Below are 19,130 nucleotides of genomic sequence, written 5' to 3'. Positions count from 1 at the left end.
GCTGCTGCTGAGATAGCCCAATTGAGTTTAAGATCTCTAAAAGCGTCTTTTCTTAAAAGGTGCCGAGCTTGTATTAGAGTAGAAGGTCGCCAATTTGAGCATATTTTATCAATAAATGAATAAATTTTTCTTCAAACAACTCATGTATATCTTATTTCACGTGAACCCATCCTTCACACAAAATATTGATAGATATATCCCTTGTTATAGACTCTAGTCCGAATTCCGGTAAGTAACATAAAATAATGTCAGAAGCAAGTAATTTAAATATTTCAAAAACGGTGACACTTTTACCTGAAAATGTTTTGTTTATCAGGGAGCTCACCCCCCCACCTACCTTTCCCTAAAGTTTGGCACGTTACTTCTGGGACACCCTGTATATGTAAAAAATGTGGATAGACATCAGATTTATTTATAATCCAAAAACTGACAACCATAAAAATTCAAACTTATCTAATTCCTATCTAAATGGCTAGTTTAATTCAAAATTATATTTATCTTACTTAACCCCTCTTTACTTTAAACAGTATATCTTACTCTTCCTCTCTGTTTTCACTTCCTCGCCTTTATGGTTGTAACACCACGATAAGTATATTCACTCATATATGCATTAGTATATCTTCACGTCGTCGCCTCAGAAAACGGATGACGAATGCGCAAAATCACGATTTTGGGATTTTGATGCAGATTTACTAAGTTGGACATGCTCTTTCGATTTCTGCAATCCATTTTTTTTATATCTCCATTAGTTTTTGAGATATTTCGTGCGCATTTTGTCGTATGTTACATAATATTAATGATTGGGTATGCCTTTTGTTGTATGTGCTGAAAATGCGTCACATACGACAAATTCCCATACAAACGTACCTTTTTTTTAATCATAAAACGTTTGTCGTATGTGGCACATACGACAAATTCCCATACAAATGTAATCCTTTTTTAATCATAAAACATTTGTCGTATGTATCGCAAAACTTTGAACTTACGACAATTGGATGGTCCTCTACTATAACGATACAATTAAAATTGAAAATTAAACTAAGTAACTAATTTTAAAATTTTAAATTTTTAAATTTTAGCTTGCACTGAGTCTCCAATGAAATGAAAGAGATAAAAATGTACAAAAGACTGAATTTAAGTATTGTTTTTTGTTTTTATATAAAGAAAACGTATGTTCGTAACATATTTACAGCATAAGAGATGTACAGATTTTTTTTATTAAATACATGATTATGTTTTTGTTATGTTTTTTCTAATAAGTAATCATTATTTAATAAATATGTCTGTTTTTTTCATCAAATTATACCATCGTCGTTGAAATAGATACTTTACTATTGTCGTATGTTCTGTGGACAAAACAAAGTGGTGAGTGAACGCTACTTACGACAAATGTATACGTAATGAAAAGTAAATTTTCTCATTAACGTTAAGAGATATTAAATGTAAAAATATGGGAAATCAAAACTAATAACACCAACTACGTCTCCTTCAAAAGTAACAAAAATCTACCGTACAGTTTCGGATTAATTCGACCTTAAACTTCAAAGTCAAATTTATCAAAACCGTGTTTTGTAACATTCGACATCCGTTTTCTGAGACGACGACGTATTTTTCACTATTCTTTAATTTTGATGCATTAAATAGTTCCCCTTATGTTGTCTTTCTTTTACCTTTCTTTATATACCCCTCAAGAGTTAATGACCCCCAACTAATCATTTAGATGTATGTATGTAAATATGTACAAATATGTGATTTCTCACTTACCGGTGTTCCAGCTTGACCCTCGATGCTAGCGCCAGCATGCAGAGTACCTGGGAAGTGGGAATAGCAACTGACAAACATACATACATACATAGAGAGCGGGAAGGAACAGGTGGCTTTGGGTCAACGTGGAAATATCCCCACTGACTATCACCTTTAGTTTCCTTTTCGCTGTCCTAAATATCGGGTGATCTTGCCGCGTGCGCGTGAAAAAAAACGGGTGTACGCAATAAAGTAAGGAAACCGAAGTTTATAAACAAAAATAAAAAAATTATTAATAAATAAATGCCTTTATATTTTCTTTAAGTGTATTTTGTTTATACATTTCTTGATTCGTTTTGCTCAGATAAGGCAGTTTTGACTGCATCAAACACAACAACAATTCTTAATAAGAACCGCTAATCAGCGTGCTTATGGCAATTCAATGTAATGAGAGGGAGCGATGGCAACAACAATGCTGAAGCAAAAGAAGAAGAAAAAGAATTTGGTTCATTTGTTATATTTGTTCCCAGCGATTAGTAAACGAAATAAAGTGCGCGTGTTGATAATTATATTTTAAATGATGGGAAGACCGAAAAATGAAACTGTTTGGAAACATTTTCATAGAAGCGAAAGTAGCAATGAAGTTTCATGCTCACATTGCGAACAGCGGTACAAATTTGCAAATATAAATAAAATGGCAAAACATTTAATAAAGTGCATCAAGTGTCCATTATTAATAAAGCAAGGAGTTCAAGACATGCTTGCAACCAATGTGACAATAAGCAAGATACAGAAAGCAAAAGATGCTCCGCCTTCATCTGATTTACATATGCATCTTCCTTCAAATTCAGCACAATACAACTTAGCTAAGGCTATATTTGTAACCGGCGCTCCTTTGACTATGGTGGAGCATCCATTGTGGAAGGATTTTTTTAAGGACCTTAATCCATATTTCAAGACTCCAACTAGAAAAGCGATTTCCTGCACATATTTGGATAAAATTTATAACGAGATGAGTATGGACATTACTCTGCAACTAAAAGCAGCAAATTTTTTACATATTCAATGTGATGGATGGAGTAACATTCGTAGTGAAGGTGTTGTAAACTTTCTCATATCAAAGCCAGAAACTGTATAGAAATTATTGAAATCATGAAGGAATACGGTGAACAAAAGTTTTTTGTGTTAATTGGTGACAATGCTACAAATATGCAAAAGGCTTTCAAAAACGTAAAAGAAGCCTACCCGAATGTTGTGCCGATGGGTTGTGTAGCGCATAGTCTTCATCTAATTTGTCAGGAGTTTTTAAAATGCGATACCTTACAAAAGAATTACTCATATGTTGTAAATATAATCAAAACAATTAAAAACAACCAAGTTCTAACAGCAACTTTAGCTAAAATTGTGAAAGAAAAAGGAATCGGTGAACAATTAAAACTGCCAGCCAAAACAAGGTGGGGAAGTTACTTCTATTCAATGCAGAGTGTAATAAAAACTAAAGCATCCCTTCAGGTCTTAGCAGTTCATGAACAAATTAATCTACAAGCCGATATAAAATCACATTTACTTAGCGAAATCTTTTGGGAGCAATTAAATTTAAGCTCAAACATATTTGGTTGCATTTCAGAATGGATTTGTAAGCTCGAATCAAATGAATTTAATATACACAGGGTATATTTCGCGTTTAATGAAATTAAAAGTAAGCTTGAATTAGAGTTTGCATCAACTATGATACTGAATGATGACGAAAAAACTGAGCTATCAACCATATTCAATACACGATTTAAAAAAAAACCATAAAACCGATACATTTAGCTGCGAATTTGCTAGATCCTAAGGCACAAGGAAGTGATCTTGATCCGTCTGAGGAGGTAGATGCATTGGAATTCATTCACACAATGTCACAGGCGCTAAACATGAATGTAATGGCAGATTTTGCCAATTACAAGGCCAGAAATGATTTCTGGGCAAAAACTTTTGTCTGGAGCTGTTTGGATGAAATTTCTCCAGTAACTTGGTGGAAAGGAGTTTGTGGTAGCACGCAATTAAGCAAATTAGCTGTCCGGATTTTAACAGCTCCCTGTACTTCAGCTGCTACTGAACGTTCCTTTAGCACCCACAGCTTCATTCACTCTAAAAAAAGGAACCGTTTAACAACACAAAGAGCAGGAAAAATAACATATATATCGTGCAACTGGAACTTGCTTTTTAAAAATAGTTTACAACCTTCAGCAGAAAGCACGCACTACACTCAATTTGAAAATGACATGAATTCTTCACTAGAAGGTACTCAAGACGATATCCCTTCAACTTCAACAGGAATCACGCACTCTACTCGATATGAGGTTTTATCGGATACGGACAGCGACAGCGATTACGAATAAATTTAAAAATTATTTCATTTGTTATTAAAAAATCATAATAAAAAAGCATAAAAAGCATAAAAAAGCATAATAAAAAATTAAAATCCTTTAATTTATTTAAAATTTTCTTTATTCTGATTTATACCCACATTTTGGGTAAATACCCAGGTGCTTTGGGAAATACCTGGGTATTTACCTTTAAATACCCAATTTACCATTTGGGTATTTACCCTTGTCCCATCTCTAAGCATAAGCAAGTATATTTATATATACCGNGTACATATATACATATGTATACGCATGTATATTTACACATATATTTACGTATACTCATGCCAGCATAAGCAAGCATATTTATATATACCGGCACGTGTACACGTATCTATATGTATGTAAGTATATATATATATATAGGCAGGACCGTTCGAAACTGTAAAATTAAAAGAAAATTAAAGCATATACACATATATAGACCTGTACATAGGTAATAAATGCTTTTGCATATATATATATATAGATATGTATGTACCCGTATACGTAAGTACATACATATGTATATGTAAATATTTATACCCAGTGGGAATTAGGAGCACGTAATAATACCTTATTAGCAACTTACTCTTCACCTGGCAGTCATTACCATTTCCCTGCCGAACGTCCCTTACTTTTACAAAGGCATGGCCGCCTTATGTAAGTAGGAATTTAGAATGTACATTTGGTATCAGACATACTTCTGAGCCGCTTTACAAAGTAAGTTACGTGTAATGCAGAGCAGTCGCTCGGAGTAGTTCGGTGCTTGGAAATAACTTCGGCTGCACGTTATTTTGCAACTGACAACGTAATGTGTCTTCGGAGGTGTTCATTTTGCCCTTTACTAGTAGATGACATTGGCCATGATGACAATTTTGGTACTAAAAACTGAATGAAAACATGGCTTACCTCGCAAGGTGCTTACCTATTTTCCCAGTGGGTATGTACGTTCAACACCCGCCTAACAACAAAAAAACAGTAAACGGTGATCAATGTGAAAACAAAAGAAATCAAAAATCTTGATTAAAGTCTAATGTAAAAATTTAATTCTAGTAATGTGCAGAGATTCTAAAAGTGATAAATAGGTGGTGAACAGGCGGGAGAGCCTGGAAGGAAATAATGATGATGGTGTTGTGGGTCGTCAAACGAATTTTACGATATAAAAAAAAAACAAAGGGAAAGAGAAAAAAAGAAGTGAATATAAAGCAAAACAAAAAAAGGGGTGAATAAGGAGAAAAATTATGCTTAATAAACAAACAAGAATAATAATTATTGTGGATTAATAATAAACAAATGTTTGCTATTGGGAAATTACTGAGATTTAAGTGACAAGACCGTGGAAACCTCAATAAAATCTCAACTTACGGCTAGGATAAAAAGGGTGAGTTTAGCAAAAGTTTTGTATTATGTAACAATGTATGAGAATATGTATGTAGTGCGTTAAATTAAGGACTTTAACGGAGACAAACAACAAACTTCAAATTACTGGAAATAATGTGATGGATCTATCCACAGGAGCCCTGGAACCTCGTCCTCCTTTTGATGGGTGTTCTGGCGAAGGTAGTGTGATTCTCTGGATTTCGAGATGCAGTTTGAACCAGTTCGTGTGCGTGGTTTGTGTGGGTGATTGTGGCCTTTTTTGCTCATCAGTTTATTTGGCAATCACGGCCGATATAGCGCCTTTTCGGCAGACAAAATTCGGCCTGGAACTCAGCTTCAACGTTCGTTAATTTTTCGTTGTCTCTCTTTACAACGTAACAATATTTGTAACACGGCACTTAACTTATCGCGCCTTTTTTTTTGTCACAATTTATAAGAACTTTTCGCGGATCACAGGGTTGGTATATCCTCCAAACGTAAACTTGGCGTTTCTGATCTCGATTTGAGCTTCCGCTAGCGTATATAAAGGTTCGGTGGACGTTTGTTTTTCTTGCGGTACGTTTTGGTTATTCTTTTGTTTATTCCATACACATACCCACACTCGTGCAGTGCTGCCGGTAACAAATGTGTTCGAACCAAATGACGACATCGAACCTGTTGCAGCGTACCCGCTACGTTAACCTTTGGAGCCTATTTGTTGATGCCAGTGGGGAAGCAAGTATACGTTAACAAACAACATGAATTTTCCCGTAGCCTTTAAAGGGTGCTTCAAAAGGGCTGCCGCTTCAAACGGTATTTTACAGAAACACGAAAACTGCGATAAATCAGTAACTACTGAAGCTAATTGACTCAAAATCGATTATTGCAATGACCATTGAGCAAAATATTAGATTATTGCAAATTTTTGGATTTTGGGCGTGGCTCCGCCCACTTATGACCAAAACTGCGTATCTCTTTAACCGATTTATCAATTTCTACCAATCTTGGTGCATTTAATAACCTTGATACGAAAAAGCAATTCATAGAAAACTATTCAAATCGGACTAAAATTGCACCAGCTTCTCGTATAACGATAACTTTCGGATATGAGAAAACTCCGATATTTCAATAACTGAGCACGACTAAGGCTGTTATAGACTTTTAGGTAGTTTAAGGAAAGTTGGAACGACGATTCTCGGAATTTTCAGATAAGGATGTGGCGCTGCTCAAAAATATATATGCATAAATATAAACAAGAAACCAGATATTTGTGACAAGAATTATCCACATAAGATGAAAACTACTGCAGTTTCATTTTAGAAAGTTTTTGTTTTTAGAAAAATGCATAAGACAGTTTGGGTACGGTTCGGATATTTGTAGAATGATTTTGGATTATCGTGTCCAAACCCGTGACCCGAATCAAAAAATTTTAAAATATACGTCTAGCCAAAGGACTAAACTTTAAGTTAAAACAAAGGTTTCGGTTTAAAGTATGCACTTTTTTGTAAATTTGGAGGTCGATTTTGCGCAAATATACTGTGGATGGCGTAACCAGAGTTGGACTGATGAGGTTATTTTCACTAGCGCGGCCGAAGGATACCAACACGGAAACGAGTGCCTACTGCTGATGGCTTAACACGAGTTTAATTTTTCTTAGCAAAAATTATAATTTTACCCCATTTTGAAATGGGCTCCCGAGTGTCTGTAGAAGGGGCAGGGAGGCGAAGGGTGAATTTTCTTAAAGTTTTTACTGTTCTCTTTCTAATAAGTTTTTGATGACACACACCTTCCCCTTCCGCTCCCCACCAAAAAATCATTTTACAAATAACCGAACATTTCCCACGCACAACATTAAACCCTCTGATGTATTGTTTCATTGATATCAATGTGGCAAGGTAGCTCATAATTTTGTACAATTTATGAAACTTCAAAAACTTATTTTTTGTCAAAAATTTTTAAATGAAACTAACTTCTTTTTGTATAATGTGTTGTACAAAAACACATAAAGAAATATTCACGAACCCACTGGGAAAATAGGTAAACACCTTAAGAGGTAAGCCATGTTTTCTTTCAGTTTTTAGTACCAAAATTGTCTTCATGGCCAATGTCATCTACTAGTAAAGCACAAAATGAACACTTCCGACGACACATTACGTTGTTAGTTGCAAAATAACGTGCACCCGAAGTTATTTTCATGCGCCGAACTACTCCAAGCGACTGCTCTGCCTTACATGTAACTTACTTTGTAAAGCGGCTCAGAAGTATGTCTGATACCAAATGTACATTGTAAATTCCTACTTACATAAGTGGTGGCTTTGGCAGATCTGAAGCCACACAGGTAAGGCGCAATCAGTTCGTTGACGAACTGAATAGCTCGGCTTTTCATCAGCATAATCGCTATTCGTACCTCGTCATAGTCAGGCGCTGGGATATCGACTCCATCGGCTCGGGCCCTATCTGGTATTATTGAGCAAATGTGTCTTCAAATACATTCATGTGATCGGATAACATGACAACAACATCTGCCCTATCTGCTTTAAAAGAACGAAACGGCATATTTCTTCGTAAGGACTCGGGTTTCGGTTTTTTGGAGAAATGTGCTCAGATACCTCTGTAACCTCTATAACCATTGCTCGTAAAAAAAATTTAACCAAGTCTACCACTATGTTACTCCCTTCTTCTTCTCCTCTAACGCACCCGAAAGAAGAGAGCGATCTGCTCTGGTATTGCTTCAAAAGACCCAGGGAACTTGGTATCGTTAAGAAGGCTTGTATCCTCTGTATTGAGGAATACTCCCGCTTTTCGATAGAATTTTTCGATCGCCTCTAGCCTGAAGGTTTGAGTTTAAGTCGAAAGGGTTTTCCGATCTTTTCTGGTGCGATAGTTCAACGAGATGCCAGACTCGCGCTCGTCGAGGAAGAGTTGGAGATGATATGCAGCCATCAAAATTGCTCACACATTATAAATACACATGCATGTTGTAAATATTTTATACTCACCAAGCGTTTGAACCACAAGAAAATAACAATTTGTAAATGTTTGGTTTTTGGACGTTTATTTCGTTTCAATTAAAATGTTAGATTAGCAACTACCGGTTGAAAACTTTTACTTAATATGAAACGATTGTAAGACAATGCGAACATAATATTCGGGATAAGAACTAGACCTGAGTGGGGCGAAGAGTAACTAAATTTAAGTGTATATTCTTTTACAAATGCATAGTATAAGTCTAGACTATTTGATTTACAGAGAAGTGTACATAGTCATTAGATATATTTCTGTACTTACGAAATATTATGTACATATGAATGTATATTTACCACGATGTAGAGAACAAAGGTGGCACCGTCCATGGTACCGCTCTTTTGAAAATCCTCAAACAAAAGGAAACAACACCTCAGAAACTTTAGATGCACTGAAATTCACTAATACTTTCCAAAATTATTAATTCTTTTTATAAATCAAATTTAAAATCAAATAATTTTACAATTTGATACAATTAAACCAAGTTTCATATCGAAAAATTTTTATTAAGAAAATTCCCTGTTTTGACAAATTCTTTTATCCTATTCGGCTTTGTCTACTTTTACCTGAGAAAATTCATCGCCGCCAGGACGGCACAATCTTGTATTCCTCAATTCTCGTATATTTACGAAGGTTTTATTGAGATCTCACTATGGTCAGAAAGAGTGAGTTGCAACGTTTAAATGTAATTTTTTTATTTTGTTTAAAGCTCAGTACACTATAAAATTTGAATATATGTATGTACATATGTACTTACAGGCCAACAAATTATTTCTACTGCTTTCTTAAACTATACATATGTACATATATATGTATGTAGTTACACGTACGTATTTGGCACTTTTGACTTGCCATTCATCCATTAATGGCGCGTTCTCTTCTATTTGCTATGGATCTTAGGTAGTTGATAAGGGTGAATCTCTCGTGAAACTTAATTTTATTAAACATAAAACATTTCAATATTGTTACTAACTAAAGCTGAAATTAGTCGAGAACGTAGAACGTGTACTTAAACGCAGTCTGTATACGCAGAATTTTGTCGATTACTGGAGCCCTCAGTGTTGCTTACTACACTGTTGCCACTCTTCAATGCCTTTTCATAAACTTACCCTTTCAACCACAATTTTTCGTGCTATAATAGATTGTAGCTAGATATAAACTACTTAGTTTTCAACAAAAACCTTATTTAATAGTAAATTTCAAATATTTTAAATATATTTTGAATAGGAACTTATAACTTTTTTACCATCTGCAAAACTGACGAAGTGGCAACCATCTAAAGGAGAAATCTGCTGACACGGAAAAATCTAAATTCCGCAGATTGCTGCGCTACGGGCTACAACTACAGAAAAACTCTGCGGCGTTGAGTTTTCATTTACATGGCGCTTTGGTAGACAGATCGTGTCAGCTGACTCGGGTTTACGTACCGGTAGGTCTACGTTCTTGACTAATTTCAGCTTAAGCATTTCATCATTCGGGCGCAGATTTTAAAATGTAGCTACCATTCATTAAGTAGTAGGCATACATGTTTGTCTTTGGGGTATTTGAGTCTAACATGGTTCATTTCAAGAACTCTTTATTTATGTACAATTTGTTTTTCTTATTTTCCTAAACCACTTAGCATCTATGCTTCCAACTGAACTTATCCTTAGACATATCTAGTGATTTGCGTATGGAATTCCGAAAGGCATACTTGCAATTGGCTAAAAGAGGGGCGTTCCGTTGGCAACACCGCCCAGCAGTAAGCCATTATGGTAAATCTATAAGCAAAAAAAGAAGCAGAAACAAACAAAAAGTCAAATTGAGTAAGGAGTGTCAGTCTTAAACAAAACAAAAGCACTGGCTAAGTTTTGATTAAACAAAAATATCTGTTTGTATACGGTTGCCAGACGTACTGATTTTATCAGTACAGTACTGCTTTTTCAACTCTTGTACGGATTTTATTCATTTCTTCAATCAGTACGCTAATGTCCTGATTTTTCAAAATTTGTACTGATTTGTACTGAATTTTCAATTGAAACAAAATACTTTAGGATTTTCTTAAGGTTTTTACATAATGGTGGAACCCTCTTAAACTGTACTGTAAAAAGTAAGAAAATAATTTAATTACAGTTGACATGTTTCAGATAATGTTTGATATGCCCAAGAAATTAATACAACGAAAAGATCAATCGCTTTATGGGCATATCGCCGGGTCGCTACGTACCAGTTGCTATAATATGATGGAGATTAAATTATTTAAAAAGAAGACTGACGTTTTTTTGTCGAGTCTTGCTAGTTATCTCGAAAATAACTTTCAGTTAAATAACAAAAAATTTGAGTATTCGAATGGCTTTTGCCTATAACTTACAATTCTTTTTTCACAATTTGCTGACATTATAAAAGAGTTTTGCATAGAAGACATAGAGTTAGATACTCTTTTTAGCGAATTCTTAGTCTTTCAAAGTTTTTGCGTAGTTGAATAAATTACTTTAAGCCATGAGGGATTATAGATGAAGTCCTTAAATAGTGGTACTTTTCCACAGTTTGAAAAAATATATAATATTTTTTTCAATACCACACAAACGAAGCAGCTGAGAGGATCTTAAGTATAAAGTTTGCTTCCTGACGCAAAGAGAGAAACCCGCTTCTAATTAAATTTTTTTAAAGTGAACTTTATATTAAAAGTAATTTTAAAATTAAATGAACTCTTTGATTATTTAAACACTGAAGATGGAAATGATCTCATTATTGCTATTCAAAAATGTCATAAATATAAAATAATTTATTGGCTTCTGTGTATAATGATGTGTACACTCATGTTAAAATGAATGACACTTTTATTTTTTAATGAACTATATTTAATTTATATACCAAAATATTGTAAAATAAGTACTCTGGCGTTTTAAAGTATTATCTTACATTCATAATTTTTCTTTGAATACAAATTTTCTGAAAAGTACTGATTTTTACCTCGCTTTTATTAGCTCGGGATGTAACTATGTAATATTGATGGGCCTAAAAGATGCAGCGATTTCCATTCTCAAGTTACATACCTGATGACAGTACGAATGGGAATTGCTTTAAACTTCCGTTCTTAAAGTAACCTGATGACAGTACGAATGGAAATTTTAATAGCGCGGCTTTATTTTTTTTAATTTATTTTAGCATGAAAAAGTTATCGCGCATAAAAAATCTGGCAACCCTATGTTTGTAATACTCCTAAAAACTTTTACTTACAATTCATCTGGACAGTTGTAGGGCTGTGCCAGGCGGTAACCGTCTTTCAAGTAGTGCTCCATTTCGTAGGGATCGATCTCGGCATAAGGCAGTTTACCCAGTGTGCACATCTCCCACATGAGGACGCCGAAAGACCACACATCGCTTCCCTCATTAAAGTGCTTCTTTTGTATGGTTTCAAGAGACATCCATTTAATGGGCCGATTCTCACCGTCACCCAAGCAGTTGTAATCATTTGGGAAGAGGTCGCGACTTAGGGAGCTATCGGTTAGCTTTACGCGAAGTTGGTCGTCAATGCTGAAGAAGAAACAAGAAGCATATTTTAAATATACAATACATTTGAGTGAAAATTGCTGAGGTGGTGAAATTTCAAAAGCAATGAATAGTGCAATAAGTATTAACATTCTTAACTTGAGTATTCGCCTAAATCGATATAGATATAGACAAAAGTATACAAAATGATCAGAATTAAAAGAGAAATCGATTAAGCGGTGACTGTCTGTTCGTCCGTCCGTCTGTGCACACGAAAACTCGAGTAGAAATTGAGATATCTTAACGAAACTTGGTACGTGCACTTCTTTCGGGCGTAGGACAGATGGTATTGAAAATGGGCAAAATCGATAATAACCACGCCTACCTCCCATATAACGGTAATTTTCAGAAATACGAAAACTACGATATTTTAGTATCTACTGAAGATTATTCACTCAAATTGATATTTAAAATAATTTTTATATGAAAAATGAGAATATTATAAATATTTGGAAAATGGGCGTAGTCACGCCCACTTATGGTTGCATGCGTAATCGCTGCACCAATTTCTTCCAAGCTTAGCACAGTTGTTGGCCTTGGTACAGCATACCAAATGGCCGAAAATTTTTAAAATCGGACAATAACCACGTCCACATTCCATATATGTAACTGTAATTTAGAGAAATATGAAATCTTCGATAAATCAGTAAATATTAAAGCCAATTTATTCAAAATTGATGCTGCAACAATTCTTTGCCAAGAAATACGTTTCTGATAAAATTTTGGAAAATGGGCGTGGCGTCGCCCACTTATGATACCTATATATCTCGGTAACCGTTCTACTAATTTGTACCAAACTCGGTATGGTTATTGTGCTTGCCACATAAAAGCAAAACATTGAAAATTATTGAAATTATTCATATAACGGTAAATTTCAGAAATGCTTGAAACTTCAATATTTCGAAATTTAAGGACGCTAATTTACTCAAAATTGATGCACCCTGGCTTACCACGTAGCGGTAACTTTCGGAAAGGTGAAAAACATATATGTATGTATTTAATACGTGCGCCGGGTATTTAATGTTCGGCTCCACCCGAACTTAGAATTTTTTACTTGTTTACTATTTATTTTATTATTTTTTAATTTTAGTTTTTTAATAAAAATATAGTTTATTTTTTAACTAAAGCCGAAAATCCAAGCTTCAAACTTTGTGCAATATTAAAAAAAAAACACCAAACTTTCGTAAAATTGTCTATGTCTTTAATAAGATTTTGATTATCGAGGGCTTATATTCAAGATCCCCTATCTGCAATTTTTACAAAAACTACTTAGTAATGTTAGAACCCATCTGGCACTTATTTACCTGTCATCACTGATGTTAATTCTGACTTTGCAATTTAATAGTTAATTCTTCTGTCAAACTTTATAGAGGTGTGTACAGTAATTTTTCCAGTAATGAATTACAGCTAGAGTCAAAATTGAGCGCAAAATTGAGAAGAAGAGAAAACTAGCAGAAAAAGTTATTGAACACAAAACTAGTAAAAACTTGCAAGTGAACAGTTGTTGCCAGCGTTGCCACTAACCATTTTTTACCCTACCAATTTTCTTCCCAAATCCGACCAAAACCGTTTACAACCTACCAAATAAATTTCAATTACAAAAAAGCATTCATTCATTTAAGATTAAATGTTTCGAATACAAAACATTTACATACATGCATATATGTACTTTGTACATTAAAAAAAAATAAATGCAGGTACAGTCTTAGGCGCAGAGATGAGATCATTTAACATTTTTTCATTGTATGAATTATATACATATGTACATGTTATGTAACAATAAGTTTAATTTCTTAAAAGTAAATTTAAAACAATTAATTACTCATGCAAATCTTTAGCAGCTGACCACATATGGTGCGGGTCATTTTTGTTTACAAATTCCTTGCATAACATTATGATATTGATACTATCAATCTTAAGTTTAATTCTTCGTTTAGTTTTTATCAAAANAAAAATAAATGCAGGTACAGTCTTAGGCGCAGAGATGAGATCATTTAACATTTTTTCATTGTATGAATTATATACATATGTACATGTTATGTAACAATAAGTTTAATTTCTTAAAAGTAAATTTAAAACAATTAATTACTCATGCAAATCTTTAGCAGCTGACCACATATGGTGCGGGTCATTTTTGCTTACAAATTCCTTGCATAACATTATGATATTGATACTATCAATCTTAAGTTTAATTCTTAGTTTAGTTTTTATCAAAGAAAGCATTGAAAATTTGCGTTCTGCAGCCGCGGGGCTATGTGGTAATGAAATTATATTAAAAACAAAATTGGCGAGATGCATGCAGTTATTTTGTTTCATTCCATTTTTCTAGTGAAAGCCATCGTGTTTGATATATGCTCAAGATTTTGTGGGGTTTTACCGAACAGCAGTCCTGAAATTCCTTCAGTTCATGTATCCCCTTTGGAGTGTGAGAAAAGATACTATATATGTTGCGGCACAGTGTCTCAAGGCTTTTCGGCTATTTTTTACAAGCGTAGCTTGAGCAAATCTGAAGTGAGTGACATGTGCACTTTATATAAAATAAATCGGTTTCTGCACGCAATAATGTTTTCAGNTGAGATCATTTAACATTTTTTCATTGTATGAATTATATACATATGTACATGTTATGTAACAATAAGTTTAATTTCTTAAAAGTAAATTTAAAACAATTAATTACTCATGCAAATCTTTAGCAGCTGACCACATATGGTGCGGGTCATTTTTGTTTACAAATTCCTTGCATAACATTATGATATTGATACTATCAATCTTAAGTTTAATTCTTCGTTTAGTTTTTATCAAAAAAAGCGTTGAAAATTTGCGTTCTGCAGCCGCAGAGCTATGTGGTAATGAAATTATATTAAAAACAAAATTAAGAATTTATAAACTTAATACAACTACCCGACCAAAATCTTACTTTGCCTACCAACCTACCAAATGAAAAAGAAGCGACCAACTTTGGTCGGAAAAGACCAACAGTGGCAACACTGGTTGTTGCAGTGTTTTGACACATCTTTACAATTTATAAATCAGTTTTAAACTTCTTGCTATACACATAAGCACTTACATAGTCCAGTACATCATTCATATTTTGATTTCCACTCATTTTACTTTTGTTTACGCTTAAATAATTCAACAAATGGCGGCTTTTGACATTTATTCTTGTTCTTCTTCTGCTAGCTAATTTCTGCTAGTAAAAATTTTACTAGCAAGAACTAGCAGCTCTCCAGTGTTCTTACGCTCTCGATTCAGTGTTCTCTTGCAAATTTTTTGGGTTATTATAAACTTTTCCAGTAAAAATTTGCAGGTTCCGGTACAAATTAGTACGGAGTTTTTGTTACTATACACACCTAAGGTCAGCAATATAAAAGACTTTTAATTATCTTTCCATCAATATCCATACATTGGAAATTGGTTCAAAACTTTTCAAAATATAAGCTTACGAAAATCTTGAAAATTCCACGTTCATCCTCCCTAGCACCGCTCCTATGAATTTGCACAAAAAAAAATATATTCCATTAAAATAATGGCACGCCGGCCATGCTCACTTTTTCTTTTTTTTAGCTCAACGGACCCTATTCTTCACTTGTGCCCAAAATTACATTAATACCAATGTCACTTAAGAAAACGTGAGGCAAAATCTAAACTCAACAGATCGCTAATTTTTTACAAGTTCTGCTAATTTCTAGGCAATGGAATACAGTGAAACCCGTTTAAGTACCTAACCCGCTTAAGTAACCAACATTTATGGGCACCGTGAATATTTTAATGTAATCCGAAGAAAATCCCTCTCTTAAGTACCTCCCCGCTTATTTACTCAACCCGCCTAAGTACCTAAATTTTGCGTATCCCATTTACCATTTTACTTATAATTTCCCCCTTTTAAGTACTCCCGCAACACGTTCGGCAAAAAAAATCTAAAAATTCAACGGTAATTTTTAGCCAGTTGAAACTTGCTAATAATTTCACTTCTGAGAAAAAAATTTGAGATTTTGATGAATTTTTTTTTCAGTGTTCTACTAAATTTTAGGTTTAACGGCTGTTTGCAGCTCTCAAGAAAAATCACAAGAAATATTTTTCATTATTTCTGTGGGTTGAAAAAGTAGCTTGCTTTTGTTTCCAGCTTTCAAGAAAAACGAAAAATTCATATAAAATGACGCACAAGAAATGGAAAAGAAATTTTCTTCTACCAAAATTTCTTAAATCAGATTGCAGCTCTCAAGAAAAATCACAAGAAATATTTTTCATTATTTCTGTGGGTTGAAAAAGTAGCTTGCTTTTGTTTCCAGCTTTCAAGAAAAACGAAAAATTCATATAAAATGACGCACAAGAAATGGAAAAGAAATTTTCTTCTACCAAAATTTCTTAAATCAGATTGCAGCTCTCAAGAGCTGCAAACAGCCCTCTATATGGTATTTTTTAGGAAGTGAATTCGGTCCGAAATGATAGATATGTCCAACATTGTATTTATGTATTCATACGTATAACCAATGTCTTTCAAGAATTGAATTCTTGTAAAAATTACATAACATTGCTTTATCGATTTTCGATAAAGCTTTTGTTTATATGTTTAAATAATGCTACGATCTTGGTTTTAAACTACGTATACTTCATTGAATGTTCATGTTTTATTCGAGGATTTTTTAATGTAAGTTAATAAGAAGATGTAACTACATCAATAATTATGTTCGTTTAAGTACCCTCATCGAGGTACTTAAGCGGGTTCTTTTAAGTACCCAACCCGCCTAAGTACCTCAAAAAGGTGACATTTTTCGTGAGGTACTTAAGTGGGTTTTACTTTACATACAAAATGCATTCAACAGATTTTCACTTGACAGTTTGAAATTTATGCGAAGTTATGCGAAGTATGCATAATCAGCCATAAGTTTTGACCGGCGCACAGTGGGGTAATTGATGTCGATATTGCGCATTAATTCAAAAAATGAATTTCAAAATACAAAGAAGGGTTTAGTACAAAATGAAAGTAGACAAAATTCTACATCACTGTGTAATCAAATATTTGCCCAAAAATTTACCGTGTTCTTGCAATATACTCTTAGAGTAGTCAGTTTTTACTTTGAGTGTGCGCAAAGTGAAAAACGTAATTTAAAGATATATCAAAAACATATTCCATATGTGTGCGTAAGTACATAGAAAGTAATAACAAAAATAAACATAATTATTACATTTAAGTCAATAAACTACATAAATCTATAGATTCATTACATAAAAAACTGGGAAATTGTCGATTGACGTAAGTTTTTTTATTTTTTTCAGTGTCAGTACTGTTATCATCAATAGTTTCCACGTCTTCATCAGTAACAAAATCCAACCAGAAATCTAAGTTTTCGTTCCATGTTATATTATCTATTGTTGTAAATTCATCAGAATTTGAATTATATTCTCCAAGGATTTTTGCTAATTCAAATAACGAACCCCAACCACTGCGCAAACCAAACTAAATATGTGCATGAAAATCACATTTTATGCGGGAAGTCCCCTTTTTCCATTTAGTAAGTATGTATGTAGGTAACTGCTCACTCACATTTTCTATATTTTGTCCGCGTATGAAGAGTTCGCGTCCGCTCAACGGAGGTTTTTGTTTGATTTGTTATGAAAAGAAATCTAAAAGCCTGATTATGGTAACTTAACTTAACTTAATGGAACGTAGAACTTAGAGAATCAAAATTAAACAGATTTGAACGTGGCATTAAGTTACGTTAAGTTTCGGCTGTTCAATTATAGGCAACGCCCATTTAACAGAATTTTTAGGAGAGAGCCGTAAGTTACGTTAAGTTGCCATAATCAGACCATTAATATCCGTTGATAAGAGGTTCGCGTCCGCTCAATAGAGGTTTTTGTCTCAATTTTAGGCAAAATAACTGTCCGCGTCCAGCCAAGAGAGTGTCCGCTTAAGAGAGAGTGATCTGTTCCGAAATGTATGCTTAAAACTAGGTATAGGAAAAAATGTCCGCCCAAGGGAGATATCCGTCTAATGGAGGTGTCCGTTAGGAGAGGTTTCAATGTATACATGAAATTCTCGGTGAAGAACAAAACCAAATACGTAAAACCCGCTTAAATACCTCACGAAAAATGTCACCTTTTTAAGGTACTAAGGCGGGTTGGGTACTTAAAAGAACTCGCTTAGGTACCTCGATGCGGGTACTTAAGCGAACATAATTATTTATGTAGTTACATCTTCTTGTTAACTTACATTAATAAATCCTCGAATAAAACATGAACATTCAATGAAGCATACGTAGTTTAAAACCAAGATCGTAGCATTATTTAAACACATAAAAAAACTTTATAAAAAAATCGATAAAGCAGTGTTAAGTAATTTTTACAAGAATTCAATTCTTGAATGTCATTGGTTATAGGTACGTATGAACATCCCTAATGTTGCGAATGTGGAGTTTTAGACATCCGCGGATACGAATGCGGATGCGGATGTCAAATACAGTGAAAGCCCCCATATGCGGACACTAGGGATGTCAATCCCGGAATCCGGGTTTTTTTAAGTCCCGAATATCCCGGGATTAGTCGATTTAAATCCCGGGATTGCTGGAAACAATTTTTTTGTTAGCCAATTAAATTTGTATCACAAATATCCCCTCTCAAGGGCAAAACAACCCTTAATGCTATAATTTCTTTAAGATCGCATTTCCATCAAAAGAAGGAATAATTTTGCTTCGCTCAAAATGGAATAGGTGATGCACTTATATATTTATTTTCTACTTAAATGTGTTAACTTTTTTATTATTACTTAAATATACTGATAATATCTTAAATTGATCTCAAACAGTGATTTAAAAAATTTTATATAGTTACATAGGCAGTTAATGCTGTACCAAATACAGTCACTTACAAAAATATTTTGCATCGCTTTTTTTTGCAATATTCAAAATATTTTTTATGGTATTTTTTGTTAATTAAAAAAAAATATATAGCTCATTTTACAACAAAAATCATGTAAATCAAAATTTCACACTTTAGAGAAAGTAGGTTTAAGTTCACCAAATTATCATAACAATATCAAACTTTTTAATCATAATTTAAAAAAAAAAATCTATTATGCAG

General features: G+C 33.7%; 1 protein-coding gene across 1 annotated transcript in view; it reads right to left on the bottom strand.

Moving 5' to 3' along the window:
* Positions 1-9,909: 9,909 nt before the first annotated feature.
* Positions 9,910-19,130, bottom strand: part of drl (derailed) — a 74,086-nt gene continuing 64,865 nt past the window's right edge. Inside the window, exons 3-4 of the mRNA XM_017609307.1 lie at positions 11,739-12,035; positions 9,910-10,279 (exon numbers count right to left, since the gene is read on the bottom strand). Coding sequence (XP_017464796.1) covers positions 10,168-10,279; positions 11,739-12,035 — 409 coding nt within the window. The 3' untranslated portion in view covers positions 9,910-10,167. The remainder of the gene's footprint in view (positions 10,280-11,738; positions 12,036-19,130) is intronic.

The sequence above is a fragment of the Rhagoletis zephyria genome, unplaced genomic scaffold, assembly GCF_001687245.7.
Source record: "Rhagoletis zephyria isolate East Lansing unplaced genomic scaffold, Rhagoletis_zephyria_1.1 Rzeph_scaffold_00212, whole genome shotgun sequence".
In the NCBI taxonomy this organism is placed as follows: Eukaryota; Metazoa; Arthropoda; class Insecta; order Diptera; family Tephritidae; genus Rhagoletis; species Rhagoletis zephyria.
This window is presented reverse-complemented; position numbering and strand designations above follow the sequence as displayed.